Here is a 17536-nt window from a genome sequence, read left to right on the forward strand (position 1 = left end):
CGTCATTATTTCTATTGGTTCGATTCATCGATTTGGCGGTTCATAAAAATTAAAACCGAGAACCGAACCAAACAATATCGGTTTTCATTGGTTTGATTCGATTTTAGTATTAAACCAAAATGGTTTTATTTCAGTTTGGTTTGGTTTGGATTCTCAGTTCAATTAGATTTTTCTAATCCGCTTACCCCTAGTTCTAACGCATACCATAGCAACACATACCATAGCGGGTGAACACTTTTATTGGATTAACCTTTAAAGTTGATACTAGTATCATAGAAAGAAATTATTTGGAGGCCTTTTTTTCCTTATAAAGGAAATATATTATTTATGATAGACATTATACGTATACATACAATATTTTGTTATAACTAAAAATTTATTTAAAGAAAACTCTTAAATGTTTACCCGAAAAAAAATGTGAAACGTATATCAAAAAAACCATCTAAAGTAACGGGGCAACACTCTTATTTTCTCATTTGAATGAAGGTGAAAGCACACTATAAAAACCACACAACTTTTTGCCGAATCCGTAGAACAAAAAGAGCAACAGCTACGAAACCAAACAAGAGAAACTCTGGTTTTCTAAGTTTTGATTTTGAATATGTCGCTACTCTCAGATCTAACAAACCTTAATCTCTCAGAAACCACCGAGAAGATCATCGCTGAATACATATGGTACGTTCGTTCACAAACTATGTTTTCCTCCGAAACCTTAATCTCTCCGAAACCAACGAGAAGGCCATCGTTTTTATTTCTATATTTATTTATGTTTGCATGTATTTACTTTTTGTAGGAACGTTTTTTCAAATAAGTTTCATAATGAGTTTGATTTTTTTCCTTCATTTTCCATTTGATCAATCTTTTGTTCTTGTTTTTGTTCTTGTTTTTTTAGGTTAAGTAGTTTTGATATATAGTAAATGTTTTCCTTAGGCATGATTTCTTCAAACCCATAATTTTCTCAGTTAGTTTCTCATTTTGTTTACCAAATTATCATACTCCACGTTCACATAAAAAAATACTATGTTTACCTATGCATGTAACTTCTTCTTCTTTTTTTTCCGTATTTTTGTAAAATGTAACCACTCTTACCCCTTTTCTTTCCACTATTATAGGATCGGAGGATCTGGTATAGACTTGAGGAGTAAAGCAAGGGTAATTAATTTACTTCATATTCATAACTATGCAACAAAAAGTGACAAAATCATTTTCACTTTATGGCACATTTATTCTTTATTATTCTAAACATTATGACACATTTATGGTTTTTAAATTATAATTAGGAAACATTTAAAATTCATTTTAACCTTTGAATTGTTTTGAATATAGACTCTACCTGGACCTGTTGATGACCCTTCTAAGCTTCCCAAGTGGACCTATGATGGTTCCAGCTGTGGTCAAGCTTCTGGAGAAGATAGTGAAGTGGTCATACAGTAAGCTTCTTTTCTTTTCTTATTTTCTTTCCATTTTTCATAAACTTTTGTTATTAATATTATTTATTTATACAACAGTCCTCAAGCAATTTTCAAAGATCCATTCAGGAGGGGTAACAATATCCTGGTACATGTTTCTTCCTCTCTACTATGTTATGTAATTGTATACAATGTCGTCGGTTTTGGGCCAGCTTTTAGGGCTATCGTTCAAATCGTGGCAAAATAGAATTTCATAAGATATTGTCGATGTTAAATCGTGATCAAATACGACTTATTTTGCTATGGTTAAATTGCGCTAACTTACATAGAGCCTCTAAAATTTTGAGACGCCTTTCTCTATATTAGTCGTAGTTCAACCGTGACAAATATTTTATGAAACTCTATTGAATTAGGATTTAACCGTGACAAATTTTGTGCCTTGGTCTTCCTGCACGCCCGTTCAAAGACGGCCCTCATTGTATATGTTCACTAACATTACTATAAAAGAACATTTTTTTTGAAATTGAACTTGTGATTTTAGGTTATGTGTGATACTTATGCCCCATCTGGAGAACCCCTTGCCAGCAACAAAAGACATGCAGCTGAAAAGATATTCAGCCACCCAGATGTTGCTGCTGAAGAACCATGGTATGGTATTGAGCAAGAATACACCTTGATGCAAAAGGATGTTCCATGGCCTTATGGATGGCCCAGTGGTGGTTTTCCTGGACCTCAGGGACCATATTATTGTGGTATCGGTGCTGACAAGGCTTTCGGGCGTGACATAGTTGACGCACATTACAAAGCATGTCTTTATGCTGGCATTACCATAAGTGGCGTTAACGCAGAAGTTATGCCTGGCCAGTGGGAGTTTCAAGTTGGTCCAGCTCTTGGAATCTCTGCCGGTGATGAGATTTGGGTTGCTCGTTATCTTCTGGAGAGGATCACCGAGATTGCAGGAGCTGTTTTGTCCTTGGATCCTAAACCAGTGAAGGGTGATTGGAATGGTGCTGGTGCTCACACGAACTACAGCACGAAATCGATGAGGGAAGACGGTGGATATGAAGTGATTAAGAATGCGATTTCGAACTTGGAGAAGAAACACAAAGAGCATATTTGTGCTTATGGAGAAGGCAATGAGCGACGTTTGACTGGAAAACATGAAACTGCTGACATCAACACGTTCAAATGGGGTGTTGCGAACCGTGGTGCTTCTGTTAGGGTAGGAAGGGACACTGAGAAAGCAGGGAAGGGTTACTTTGAGGACAGAAGGCCTGCTTCTAACATGGATCCGTATATTGTTACTTCCATGATTGCAGAGACAACCATTCTCTGGAAACCATGAACAGCTTTGGATTTGGAGTAATCATCATCACATTTGGATCTAGTTGTTTCTTCTTAATTATTATGGTATTGTTAGTACTAAGATGTGGACTTTTGTTTATATCAGTTTGTTTGTTTAGAATTTGTGTGTGAAGTCTTGTTTTGATTCGAATGATGTTTAAGGAAGGCCTTGTTTCCTTGTGGTTTTGACTAGTTTGAACGAGTGGTTTGTTTTACCATGTTGCTACTTGTCATGTTAAGTTTATATGAATTAAGCTTCTCATAAAATAGGCCTTGCTTGCTTGTAATAAAATAGGCTTTTAGTTGGCTAATAAGCCAAATAGACATTTGAAAAGGTCAGACTCATGTCATGTGTCACAGTTCAGACTTAGGTTTTATAATTTTTAACATATCAGACTTCAAAAAACCTAACTCGACCCAACTTATTTCTTAAAGTTCTATCACATGCCATAGCGGGTGAACACTTTTATTGGATTAACCTTTAAAGTTGATACTATTATCATAGAAAGAAATTATTTGGAGGCCTTTTTTTCCTTATAAAAGAAATATATTATTTATGATAGACATTATACGTATACAAATATTTTGTTATAACTAAAAATTTATTTAAAGAAAACTCTTAAATGTTTACCCGAAAAAAAATGTGAAACGTGTATCAAAAAAACCATCTAAAGTAACGGGGTAACACTCTTATTTTTTTATTTGAATGAAGGTGAAAGCACACTATAAAAACCACACAACTTTTTGCCGAATTCATCGAACAAAAAGAGCAACAGCTACGAAACCAAACAAGAGAAACTCTGGTTTTTTAAGTTTTGATTTTGAATATGTCGCTACTCTCAGATCTAACAAACCTTAATCTCTCAGAAACCACCGAGAAGATCATCGCTGAATACATATGCTACGTTCATTCACAAGCCCTGTTTCCCTATGTAACCTTAATCTTTCCAAAACCTTAATCTCTCTAAAACCAACGAGAAGGCCATCGTTTTCATTTCTATATTTATATATGCATATTAATTTTTTCTACGAACGTTTTTTCAAATAATTTTCATAATGAGTTTGATTTTTTCCTTGATTTTCCATTTGATCAATCTTTTGTTCTTGTTTTTTTTAGGTTAAGTAGTTTTGATATATAGTAAATGTTTTCCTTAGGCATGATTTCTTCAAACCCATAATTTTCTCATAGTTTGTTTCTCATTTTATTTACCAAATTATCATACTTCACGTTCACATAAAAGTACTATACTACGTTTACCTATTCATGTAACTTCTTTTTTTTCTTCTGTATCTACTTAATATAAATTCAAGGTTGTCATGATGACAATCTTGAAGAGAACCCTAGTCCTAATGCTTATGTGGCATGATTTTAGCAACTCAGAACACAACTCTAATCTATGTGGCATGATTTTAGAATTTTCAATTTTTATATACCAATTTTTTTCTAACAATATTATTAAAACCATTGTTCTAACAACTATTTTTTTAATAATATTGATCATCTTATATAACAATTTTTATGTTCAATTTTTTTTATTAAATCATCTTTCTAACAATAACATCGAATAGTAAAATATTAATAAACAATCATTACTTTATTACTGATTCTTCAATAATTATAAAATATACACTTATAAAAATAAAATTTTTGAAATTTTACTATTTCTTTATATATTATCATAAGAGTTTAAAGGTAGTGCACTGACAGTATAAACAAACTTTACACATACATCCAATCAAAATCCTTACATTTGCCATGTCATATTAATTTTTTTAAATTAAAATTGTGTTTTAATTGGATGCATGGTTGTGATTGGTTGACAGTGTAAAAATATTTTACACTGTCAGTGCATATCCCTTTTTCTCTTATCATAATCATAATCCACCCACACTTCTTCAATTAATTAAATAATATAATAATAATAATAATAATAATAATAATAATAATAATAATAATAATAATAATAATAATAATAATAATAATAATAATAAGTTCCTATGAATCCACCTCTTCAACTAATATAAGTAACCTCTCCTATTAATTAGATAATAATAATTATCATTAATAGTAATAATAATAATAATAATAATAATAATAAATAAATAAATAATCAATTAATTAATTTTATATAAATGCATTTTTTTAAGTATTTCCACTTAGTTATAACCTCCTCCCAAATATATTCCTCTATTAAATTAAATACTTTAAATAAATACTAATAAATTTCTATAAATCTACCTCTTCAAATAATATTTATAACCTCTATTATTAATTAAATAGTAATAATAATAAATAAATAAGATTTAGTGGAAGGTTAGTAAAAATTAGCAATAAATAAGACTATAAATTCAAACGCATACAATTCATACCATTAAAAGGTTTCTATATTTAAATTTTGACATTAAGTGATGGTTATGAATTTCAAAGGTATATAGTATACCTTTTGCATGCAAGAGGATTGATAATTAACAGCATGTTGTTTCAATTTAGTTTTTCTATATTAGAATTAGAAGAATAATCCGATATGAAAATTTTGATATTTTCTTTTAATTCTCCCTTTTTTTTCCCTCTATTCAGTGACTACAAATATTTAATTTTGTTTATTTTTATATATTATTTATATTTATATATTATTTTTAGAATTTATTTTAATTTCCTCTTTTTTAAATCTATACGTTGATTTAAAATATTTAATTTAATTTATATAAATTGTATATATTTTTTTCCCATGCTAGGTCATAAGAATAAATGGTATGTATTTTATAAAATTTTATTTCGTATTTTTTTAGGTCTGTATTTTATTTTGGAATTTGTTATGTCTTATATTTTTTTTCAAGCTTTTTCAAGTTATATTTTATTTTTGAATCTACAACGCCCCAACACCTCATAGTAGATTAGTTTATGGGTCAGAAGAACAATAATATATATATATATATATATATATATATATATATATATATATATATATATATATATATATATATATATATATATATATATATATATATATATATATATATATATATATATATATATATATACTTTAAAATTCTCTTTTCTCTTTATACACTCCATACATTTATTTAATATATTTATTTTTGTTTTTAATATACTTTTATGTTTATATTTTTATGCTAGCTCAGAAAAATAAATTGCATTAAAATTATTAATTTATGTTTATATTATTCTTAAAATTCAACTTTTTCTCAAATATATATTTATACTACATATAATGATTATTCAAATAAAATTATTTGAAAAATACTCTATAATCAAAATAATCTCATTAGTAAAAGCTTTCTCATTAGTAACTTTCATTCCCTTAATTTCCCTTTTCCAAGCCCGTGGGTAAGTTAATTTTGTTGTCTTTCAAATAATCTCCTTCAACTTATTTCATGTATACTTTTTCATAATGTTGTTGTACAAGTGAAGAATCCAAAATATTTGTTCGGAACTTGGTCGAAACTCATCTATAGTAGGTAATATACCCTACGATATAAGATTAACTTAAATACAAGATAAACAAAATATTAAAGTGAAATTAACATAAATACAAGATTAAAGTGGAATTAACTAAAAACAAGATCATTAGTTGAAGTTACCTTTTGTTGATTAGATATGAAAGTGCAGGTATAACATTGAGTCCCACCCTTAAAATCATCAATCAAAAGCTTCAAAAACCGTGTTCATATATCCTTTGTTTTCCCCTCAACAACAACAAAAGCTATTTGCAAGATTTGGTCATCAGGATCTCTCCCTATAGCTGCTAATTTTCATCCTCCACAAAGACCCTTTAAAAAGTACCCACCAAGACCAATCACGGGCCTGCAAAGCTTGAAACTATCCTTACATGCTTCTTAACATATGTATAATATTTTCAATTGCGGCATTTTATCAGTTTCTTCTTTTGGTGTAGGTTGAACATTTAACTTGAATGGTTACCCAAGATTTATTCATAGGACTTCATGGACGTAATCATAAATTTTATATTATTTTTCTAGGATGAACCATCTACCATATATCTCGTTGCACATCTTTCACTAACTTCCTTTGTCTCTTTTATCCCTAAATTATTTGAGCCTTTTTCTTGATATCCTTGATCTTCATTTTAAGATTATCTTTTAAATAATTTTGAATCCTCTTACTCAACCACTTTGTAGTTATCATCTTAATATTATAATCTTTAATACAACTATGAATGTCTACTACTTTCCTTATAAGTCCTCCTTTGGCAACTTGGTACAATAGGTTTTCCACTCACATCCCTTTTTACATCTAACTCTAATATTTTGCTTTTCAATTTTAATGAATTTAAGGTTCATATTTAATTGGAAAATATACATTGGTATAGCTTCCTTAAAATCACACTTGGAAGTAAAATAAGTCCCTAACTCCCATTTATAATTTGCCACGTCTTTCTGCAACTAGAAAACTAATGCTTCTTCCTCTTTTTTTTTACTATTCTCATTAGTTTCACACCTATTTTCCAACTTCTTGCTGTCATTTTCACATTAATCCCCCCTTTATGCTTCCATTTTTTGTTAGTACCCTGTGGACCATGATCCAATTCTAACAGATTACCCCTTTCCTCTTTAATAAAATTACTATTATCATTGTAGGTTTCAAATGTTTTATCAAATGCAGTGTCATAATTAAAACTCATATCATCATTATCATCCTTACTTTCAGAACCAACCATCCCACCCTTATTTATCATACCTACATTAACCTCATAATTATCCACTCCGCCAACATTCAGTTTACCATTTTGCACCTCATCATTATGGACTCTATCTTCATGCACATTTGTTTCATTGTCTTTCAATAAGTTTTTATACAATTTAGAAATTAAATCCTACTTATCAAGATTAACAATATTCTTGGGGTTTATATCTATTTCCTCTATATGACCAATTGACCATCCTAAAACTCGAATTGAGACAATGGATGTTGTACATAAACATAAACACTCAAGTGCACCTTACATAAATCTGCAATATCTTGTGCACATTTATCATCAGCCAAAATATGCATCCCAAATATTGGGTCCTTGTACCATATAAATTTTACTTCTCTATATCCCAAATTCTTAAATATAGCTACCAACTAGAACTAAATTCACTTATCAACATCATACGTATTTCAATTCTAAAATTATACTCTTATAGATGAGTGATAAAATATGGTATTAAGCTTTTTAAGTATTGTCGTATTGTAAAATAAATACCATAACATATTTTTAAATACAATACAAATTTGAAATTGTTTAAGTACTACACAAATATATTACATAATACAAACTAATAAAATACAAAAACTTATTGTTAGGTGAAAAGTCAAATAATTAAATATTACTTTGATTATATTAATGTATAATATTTAAACATGGAAATATTGAATAGAATAGAAGAGATCAAACTTAGTGAAGTGATGTAACCCAATATATTGTTTTTTAGTGAAACAACATAATATTAAAATATTTTTAGAAAATTTAGTCATGTGTGCCATACGGGTTACCCGTAATGGGAAGCATGTTTTTTAGGACCAGGTTTAAAAATTCTATACAAAATTCAGACGCTAATTGTAAGGTCCAAACCTTATATTTTATTGGGTTGACGGACTGACCCATATGAGCTAACCCATTTTGACCTATATACTCCAAGTATATGAGGGGTTGTTTCGAATGAAGCGGGTCACCTTGCAATGGGATACTTCTAGTAAATGGAAGTTGCAAAGTTGTAATTATATGTTTTGTAAACCAATCTTCTTATTTACGTGCCAAAAACCCTTCGTCGTTGTGGTTGGAGACTCCTAGTCTATGTGAGTTGTTTCAAATGAAGCGGATTGCCTTGCGATTGTATACTCCTAGTATATTGGGGTTACAATGTTGTAATTTCGTGTTTAATAAAATGTCATAAATAAAATAGAGTCATTATAGGTTTAATAATGAGATTTTTCACATTTATACGTAAATGATTCAAAAGTGAAACTTAATCACTTTTATAAATAGATTTATTAGCCATTATTTAGAGTTGTAGATTAAGGACAACTATGAAAACCAATCAACCATGCTCTGCCCACTCCCCTTTAGCATTACACACTTGTTGCACTGAATTCATAAGTACAATCACATTGTCCTTGTATGAGTTTAATACAATCCTTGTGTATACGATAATTTAGTTTACCATATTGTGATTTTTTTTGCACAATTACTACGATATTTTTAAGCCTTTTTAAAATTAAAAATGAACTTTATTTTGATGCATGTCTCTCATTGGTTGACAGTGTAAAAATACTTTACACTGTCAGTGCATTACCTTTTTTCCCTTATTCTAATTACATGAATTTTATTAATCCTTAATATATTAAAACAAAATACAAGTTTCCCTCCTAATCCTTAATAAATTTCCCTCCTAACTTTTTCCTAATCAGTCATGTGCATCGCACAGGTAAAAGTACTAGTATTTTTAGATATTGGACATCCTAATGGGCGGGAATCCCACATTATTATTTATAATGGGCGGGAATCCCACGGGATTAAGGTTATTGCACACATTCTTATTTTATATATAATAAATTTTTTTATTGTGTAGAAATATGTGTTTATACTTATAAATCAACAATTAAAAAAAACAAATAAATCATATTATCTATTAGTTTTAAAAATGAATTTGTATCAAATTAATAAGTAAATGATTTTTATCTATAAATAGGATAGATTTTTTATATATATAAAAATCAATAATAAAACAAATTTTTAACACCAAAGTTAAACTCATGATTAGGGGTGGAAATAGGTCAGGCTGACTAACAGGGGCCTACGGCCTAGTCTACACAGACTCAGATCAGGTTAGGCTTTTTTTAAATAGAAAATGTCTAGACTTTTTTATAAGGCTATTTATTTAAGAAGGCTAGGCCACGTGTCATAAAAAAAAGTCTTTTAAGCCTATTAGGCCGACCTATTTAAGCAAATAAAGATAAATTTATTATTATTATTGTTCTGGGCAGGGCCGAGCAGGTCCAAGGACAGACAGGTCCAATCCAATGTCCAAGCCCAAACGCGCTTGCTTCCCTTGGTGACCGTTGGAGCTTCAGCCCCACGTGCTCCACGAAGAGCACGTGGTCACCCACTAGCGGAAATTTTTGTCACCACCTCTGAATCCTACGGTCAGTTCAACCAGGATATGAGTCACTTGCTGCCTTACCATGTGGCATCCTGGCAGTTTCCTTTGTTTTAGGCCTCCAACAATCCAACCCAAAATGGGAAATCTTGGACCAGCTCTTGGGACTATAAATACATTCTTTCACTAGAAGGTAAGATAGTTCATTCGTTCTTACCTAATCTCAGTACTTGCACTCCCTTGCTATCCTTCTCACTTTGACATCGGAGTACCTTTCAGGTGCACCCCTCATTCACTCAAAGACCAGTTGTTGAAGGCCATCGACGATCCACTCTGATCATGTACGATCAATTATTATTAAATTTTATTTGTACTTTGAAATAAAATACAAAAATAAATTTTAGTAATCTTAAAGAACTTAAAATAAACTGAAAAAATTATGAACAATGTCATTAGTTGTTTTAATAAGTTCTTTTAAACAAATAGTATTGCAAAACTTATGTTAATAGGTAAATTTGAATAAGTAAATGCAAATAAGCATTTAGTCTCATTGCTATTTTAATTTGTTAGTCTGTTTAAACATTAACTGAATTTTGTATTTATAAATGTTCAAATAAAACAGGCTTTTGATAAAGGAAAAATGTACAAAGCCTTCAATTGCTCTTTGGTATCTCTTATACCCAAAAGTACCACTTCCAAATACATCAGGGACATCATGACTATTTCTGTTTGTTCTACATTCTACAAAATCATTTTATGGATTTTGACAGCTAGATTCAGCCAAGTCACGGAGTATTATTAGTCTTAATAAAGCAGCCTTCATACCTGGCCAGCAAATTCACAGTCACATTCTCTTGGCTTATGAGCTTCTAAAAGGATATAACTATAAACAGGGCCCCCTAGGTGTATGTTTCAGGTTGACTTACAAAAAGCCTATGATATGATCAATTGGCAGGCCTTGGAGATCATCTTGCAAAGAACTCGGTATTCCTCCAAAATTTCATAACTGGATAATGCAGAGTCTTACTAATGTTTCTTACAGATTCAACATAAATGGAGTCATGTCCAAGATACTCATTTCAAAGAGAGGAATTAGCCAAGGGGATCCCATTTCCCCTTACCTTTTTGCAATCCTTATGGAATTAGGCAAGGGGATCTTATTTCCCCTAGATGCAATTAGATCCTAATTTTAACCACCATGCCAAATGTGAAATACTGCAACTTACTAATTTAATGTTTGTAAATGATGTGCTACTGTTGGCTAGAGGTGATTCCATATATGTAGAATTGTTATTGACAGCCTTTTACAATTTTCTGAATTCCACATGTATGAAGATTAATAAGAGCAAAAGCAAAATGTATTTTGGAGCTGTTTCTCATGAGATAAAAGACATTTTTCTCAGGTTCTCTGGTTTTTAGGAAGGATCTCTGCCTTTCAATTATCTAGGGGTCCCTATCACATGTAAGAAGCTCTCTAGTCATCACTATATGGCCCTGATTGATAAAATAGTTCATAGGACTCGTATCTGGACTTCTAAACTTTTGACATATGCTGGAAGGCTGCAATTAATCAAGAGTATTTCATTTGCTCTTGTCAATTATTGGATGATGTGTTTCCCTCTTCCAAAAGCTGTTGTTTGCGAAATTGATGCTATCTGTAGGTATTTCCTCTGGACAGGCAAAGATCGTATCAATCGCAAGAGTTTAATTGCTTGGAAAACTATTTATAAGCCTCTGAAACAGGGTGGTCTGGGTGTGATTAACTTGAGTTTATGGAACAAATTCACAATGATGAAGCTTCTTTGGAATATCTGTAATAAGCCGGATAGTTTGTGGGTTAAGTGTGTGTATTCCTACTATATGAAGAACCTGAATATTTTTTAGGTGTGTACCAAAACTACTAGCACATGGATCATGAAGGAAATTCTGAGTGTAAGAGAATTAGTCCAAGTTTATCAAACTGTGTGGGATGAGATGTGTCTGAAGGGTACGTTTATATGTGGAGCAATGTATCAATCCTTTAATAACAGTCCTAACATTCAATGGAGCAAGCTTTGTTTTCAAAATCCAGCTAGACCGTGTGCAGTAATGATCATTTGGTTGCTCTGCCATCGAAGGTTAGCTACTAAAAGTAGGCTTTGTCATCTTGGATTCATCAACACAAATAGTTGCAGCTTTTGTGGTATGGAAGAAACGGATAATCATGTGTTCTTTGAGTGTGAAGAATTCAAGAAAATTTGGCTAGCTGTGCTTCAGTGGTTACAAATTATACACACCCCAAAGAAGTGGGACGATGATATGGCTTGGATCATGAACATGGGAAAGGGCAAAGGCTGGCGGGCTAAACTTTTCAAATTGTCCATTACTGAATGTGTCTATGGCATTTGGTACCATAAAAATAGATTTGTTTTTGGAAACACGAGTGATTACAATCAAATTGTACATGGGATCATAGACAAAATTGTGTACAGAGGCAGGGTTTGTACGGATTTAAAATCTCACATAGCTTCTGTTATGGTTATGTAGATTTTTTTCCTTAGGCATTTGTCTTCCTAGATTGTTGTATCCTTTGGATCGCTTTGTACCCTACTTATTTTTGGATCAATAAAGTATTTTGCTTCCAAAAAAAATAAAAATAAAATAGGCTTTTAGGTAGGCTAATAAGCCAAACAAACATTCAAAAAGGTCAGACTAATGCCATGTGTCACAGTTCAAACTTAGACTTTATAATTTTTATCATATCATACTTCAAAAAACCTAACTCGACCCAACCTATTTCTTAAAGTTATATCACATACCATAGCAGGTGAACACTTTTATTGGATTAAGCTTTAAAGTTGATACTATTATCATAGAAAGAAATTATTTGGAGGCCTTTTTTTCCTTATAAAAGAAATATATTATTTATGATAGACATTATACGTATACAAATATTTTGTTATAACTAAAAATCATTTATCTTAATATATATAAATGGAAGGTTGTCATGATGGCAACCCTAGCCACGTGTCATCATGATAGCCAATCTTAGCAAAAACCCTAATGTGTTATTTACTAATTTAACCCTACATCTAATGTGTTATTTACTCATTTGTCCCTACGTTAAAAATAAATAATAATAATAATAATAATAACTATAATAATAATAACTATAATAATAATAACTATAATAATAATAAACATAATAAAAATAATAATAATTACACTTAAAACTTAAATAATAATAATATAATATTCAGCCACCACTATTAATAATAATAATATAAATAATAAATTATAATATAATATTCATCTAATAATAAAATTATTATTATTATTATAATGATATGATATAATATAGTACAAAATTTAACTACAACAATTAAAAATACTATTATTTATAAAAATTAGTTTATTTATTCTATTATGCACCCAACTATAATATTTAACACTATATTAGTAATTATTAAAAATATATGAGGAATAAATAAAACAATTATTTAACAATATAACAAAAATATATATGTTAAATAATTGAAGTAGCAAAAATATTATAAGAATAATAATAATAATTTAAAAACATAAATAAAGATTAACTGATATAATAGTTTAAAATTTATCAACATTTTATTTTAATACTTTCTAATATAATATAAAAATATTTTTTAAATATTCTATCTAAATATAAATTTTATTAATAAATAAATTTGAGAATTCGAATTTTGAAGTGATAAAATAAAAAAATAAAAAGAACTTTAAAAGGTATATTTTGATCTAATATTATTTACAAAATCTAAAAATAATTTATTTTTGGTTAATATCAATAAAGTTTTTAATAACTATTTTACACATATTTTTAGAAAAATGTAGTAATTTAGAATTTATATAAAGTAAAAAATCATTTTAATTATTAGAAATTTATGTGGAATAAATAAATAAATAAATAAATATATATATATATATATATATATATATATATATATATATATATATATATATATTAAAAAATTTAAGTAGAAGAAATGTTATAAAAGTAATAATTTAAAAAAAACACTAAAGATTAACTGGTATAATAGTTTAAAATTTATTAACATTTTATTTTAATACTTTTTAATATGATATAAAAATATTTTTAATTATTGTATTTAAATATAAGTTTTATTAGTAAATAAATTAGAGATATCGAATTTTAAGAAAAATGTAGTAATTTAGAATTTATATAAAGTAACAAATCATTTTAATTATTAAAAATTTATGAGGAATAAATGAACAAATCATTTTAATAAAACAATTAGTAAAATATATGAGGAATAAATAAAACAATTATTTAACAATATAACAAAAATATATATGTTAAATAATTGAAGTAGCAAAAATATTATAAGAATAATAATAATAATTTAAAAACATAAATAAAGATTAACTGATATAATAGTTTAAAATTTATCAACATTTTATTTTAATACTTTCTAATATAATATAAAAATATTTTTTAAATATTCTATCTAAATATAAATTTTATTAATAAATAAATTTGAGAATTCGAATTTTGAAGTGATAAAATAAAAAAATAAAAAGAACTTTAAAAGGTATATTTTGATCTAATATTATTTACAAAATCTAAAAATAATTTATTTTTGGTTAATATCAATAAAGTTTTTAATAACTATTTTACACATATTTTTAGAAAAATGTAGTAATTTAGAATTTATATAAAGTAAAAAATCATTTTAATTATTAGAAATTTATGTGGAATAAATAAATAAATAAATAAATAAATATATATATATATATATATATATATTAAAAAATTTAAGTAGAAGAAATGTTATAAAAGTAATAATTTAAAAAAAACACTAAAGATTAACTGGTATAATAGTTTAAAATTTATTAACATTTTATTTTAATACTTTTTAATATGATATAAAAATATTTTTAATTATTGTATTTAAATATAAGTTTTATTAGTAAATAAATTAGAGATATCGAATTTTAAGAAAAATGTAGTAATTTAGAATTTATATAAAGTAACAAATCATTTTAATTATTAAAAATTTATGAGGAATAAATGAACAAATCATTTTAATATAATATGATAAAAATATATATATGTTAAAGAATTGAAGTAGAAAAAATATTATAAAAATAATAATTTAAAAAAACTAAAGATTAACTGGTACAATAGTTTAAAATTTATTAACATTTTATTTTAATACTTTTTAATATGATATAAAAATATTTTTTTAATTATTGTATATTTTATTTTAATACTTTTTAATATGATATATATTTTTTTAATTATTGTATTTAAATATAACTTTTATTAGTAAATAAATTAGAGATATTGAATTTTAAAGTGATAAAAAAATGTTTAAAGTTATATTTTGATCTGATATTATTTTTAAAATCTAGAAATAATATTTTTTTTGGTTAATATCAATAAAGTTTTTAATAACCGTTTTAGACATTTTTAGAAAAATGTAGTAATTCAAAATTTATATAAATTAACAAATCATTATATTTTTACTCGATTTATTTTATTGAAAAATGAATTTCAATAATAATTACTAACTTATATAATTTTTTTTCTTTTTAGTTCTTAATGTTGTCATCATTGTATTTTAATTACAATTTATTTTTGGAACAAAAATCAGTTACAACTTTTATAATTATTGCAAAAATTAATATTTATAAAATGAATAGTTTTATGAAACGGCCAATAATAATATCATTTTATTATATTGAAACCGATAAATTTGTCCTATTTTTTACCTTAAATAGATAAACTCTTATCAATTTCTTCCTCACACGTATATTTTAGAATTCATGCAAAACCTGACAAAACATCCAATATATATCTCTTGCAGTATCATCTACTATTCTACGCCGATTCAAAAAATGAATTGATTTTTTATCTTTATCTAATATTCTAATCCAAAATCTCTTGGAAGGTTTCATCTTTTTACATCTATTCAAATCTATTTCATGTCCATGTTTTTCCGAATAAATTTTATTTTTATCATTTTGATCATATTTATATTTATTTTATATATATTATTTTGATCATTTTTAAATTAATTTATACTCATATTCATATTTTATAATATAATTTATAATTATAATTTTGCAGGTTTTACAATTTGAATGAGAGTCTAATCGGCACAAGCTCCTACAAACAAAAATCTTAGCATCAATTTTGAAATATACGTCTCTTGCAATCATCTAGAGAATCTAAATTCTAGAAACAAATATATATGTTTATGTTAAGATGTTTTTATTTTTTATATTGATTTTTTATTTTTTTAAATTTAATTTCCTTCGTTTTTTTTATTTAAATCCTAGAAACAATAATATATACGCTTATGTTAATATAATTTCTAATTATTATTTTGCAGGTTTTATAATTTGAATGAGAGTCTAATCGACACAATAATAAATATGCATATGTTAAGATGTTTTTATTTTTTGTATTGATTTTTAATTTTTTTAATTTAATTTCCTTTCTCCTTCTTCACACTTATGTTTTCTTTAGAATATAAATATATGTTGTTTAGTATTCTTATAATAAATATGCACATAAACTTATCAGCCTTCCCATTTAAAAGTTTGTAGACTTCTATGAATAACAATCTTTTAATCAATATTAAAATATACGACTTTTACAATCATTTGGATAAGCAAATTTCTATAACAATAATACATATGATTTCGTCCATATATAACCATACCGATTAGATTATTATTTTTGTTTTTCGTCTTCCACTCATTATTTCTTTCGAATATAACCATACCAAATAGATTATGACTTCTTCCACTTATCATTTTTCTTTGGAATAATTTCCTTAATCTTAATTTCAAAACATTTTTGTGGTATAACAACATCGAATGGTTGATATTGTTATTCTTTATAAACAAATTCTATTCGTTTATAACAAACTATTTCTAACATTCAAGATTCTTACACTATAATTAGTACACATTGACAAATATTTAATTATCATTTTAATTTTTATGAAGTTTTGTTTCTTATTTTTTTCTAACTGTAATACACTAACCTACATTCCTATTAAACCATTAATGACTTATTAAAAATATTAAAATATTTTTCTCACTATTTATGATTATTTGTCATTTCAAATTGTATCTCTAAAAAAAAATGATAATTCTATTTTACTATACTAATGACATAATCAATCAATGAAAACTCTCTATAATAATATTCGAATATTATAATAAACTCATATATAAAATAATATTTGAATAAACTCATTAGAAAAAATAAATCCTATAAGCATAATAAAGTGATCCTCTATATTATTTTTAAAATTTAACTTTTTCTCAAATATATCTTTATAAAACAACATATAATAATTACTTAAATAAAATCATTTAAAAAAATTCAATAAACAAATTAATAATCTAAAATTTTGAAGTTTAAAATATTATATACAATAATAATAATATATTATGGGACAACCGTGCAACGCGCGGGTTATATACTAGTAATAATAAAGCTAGATGAGTAATTAGGCAAGTGAGACACATGGCACTCCCAGGTGCTTTGTTACACTTTTTCAATTTTTCTAAACTTTCTATTAATGGAAACTTATTCTTAATTCAATTAATAATTTTATTTTTTACTCAATTAATTATTTTATTAAATGAATAAATGCATTTGTCTT

General features: G+C 27.0%; 1 protein-coding gene across 1 annotated transcript; it reads left to right on the forward strand.

Annotated features, from left to right (window-relative positions):
- Positions 1 to 534: 534 nt before the first annotated feature.
- On the forward strand, positions 535 to 3036 carry LOC131640393 (glutamine synthetase nodule isozyme-like). Its single transcript, XM_058910791.1, has 5 exons — positions 535 to 675; positions 1113 to 1152; positions 1327 to 1430; positions 1509 to 1557; positions 1951 to 3036. Exons 1-5 carry the CDS (start codon positions 602 to 604, stop codon positions 2752 to 2754), a joined length of 1071 nt encoding a protein of 356 aa, XP_058766774.1. The 5' UTR covers positions 535 to 601; the 3' UTR covers positions 2755 to 3036.
- The last annotated feature ends 14500 nt before the right edge of the window (positions 3037 to 17536 follow it).

The sequence above is a fragment of the Vicia villosa genome, unplaced genomic scaffold (assembly GCF_029867415.1).
Source record: "Vicia villosa cultivar HV-30 ecotype Madison, WI unplaced genomic scaffold, Vvil1.0 ctg.003093F_1_1, whole genome shotgun sequence".
Classification (NCBI taxonomy): Eukaryota; Viridiplantae; Streptophyta; class Magnoliopsida; order Fabales; family Fabaceae; genus Vicia; species Vicia villosa.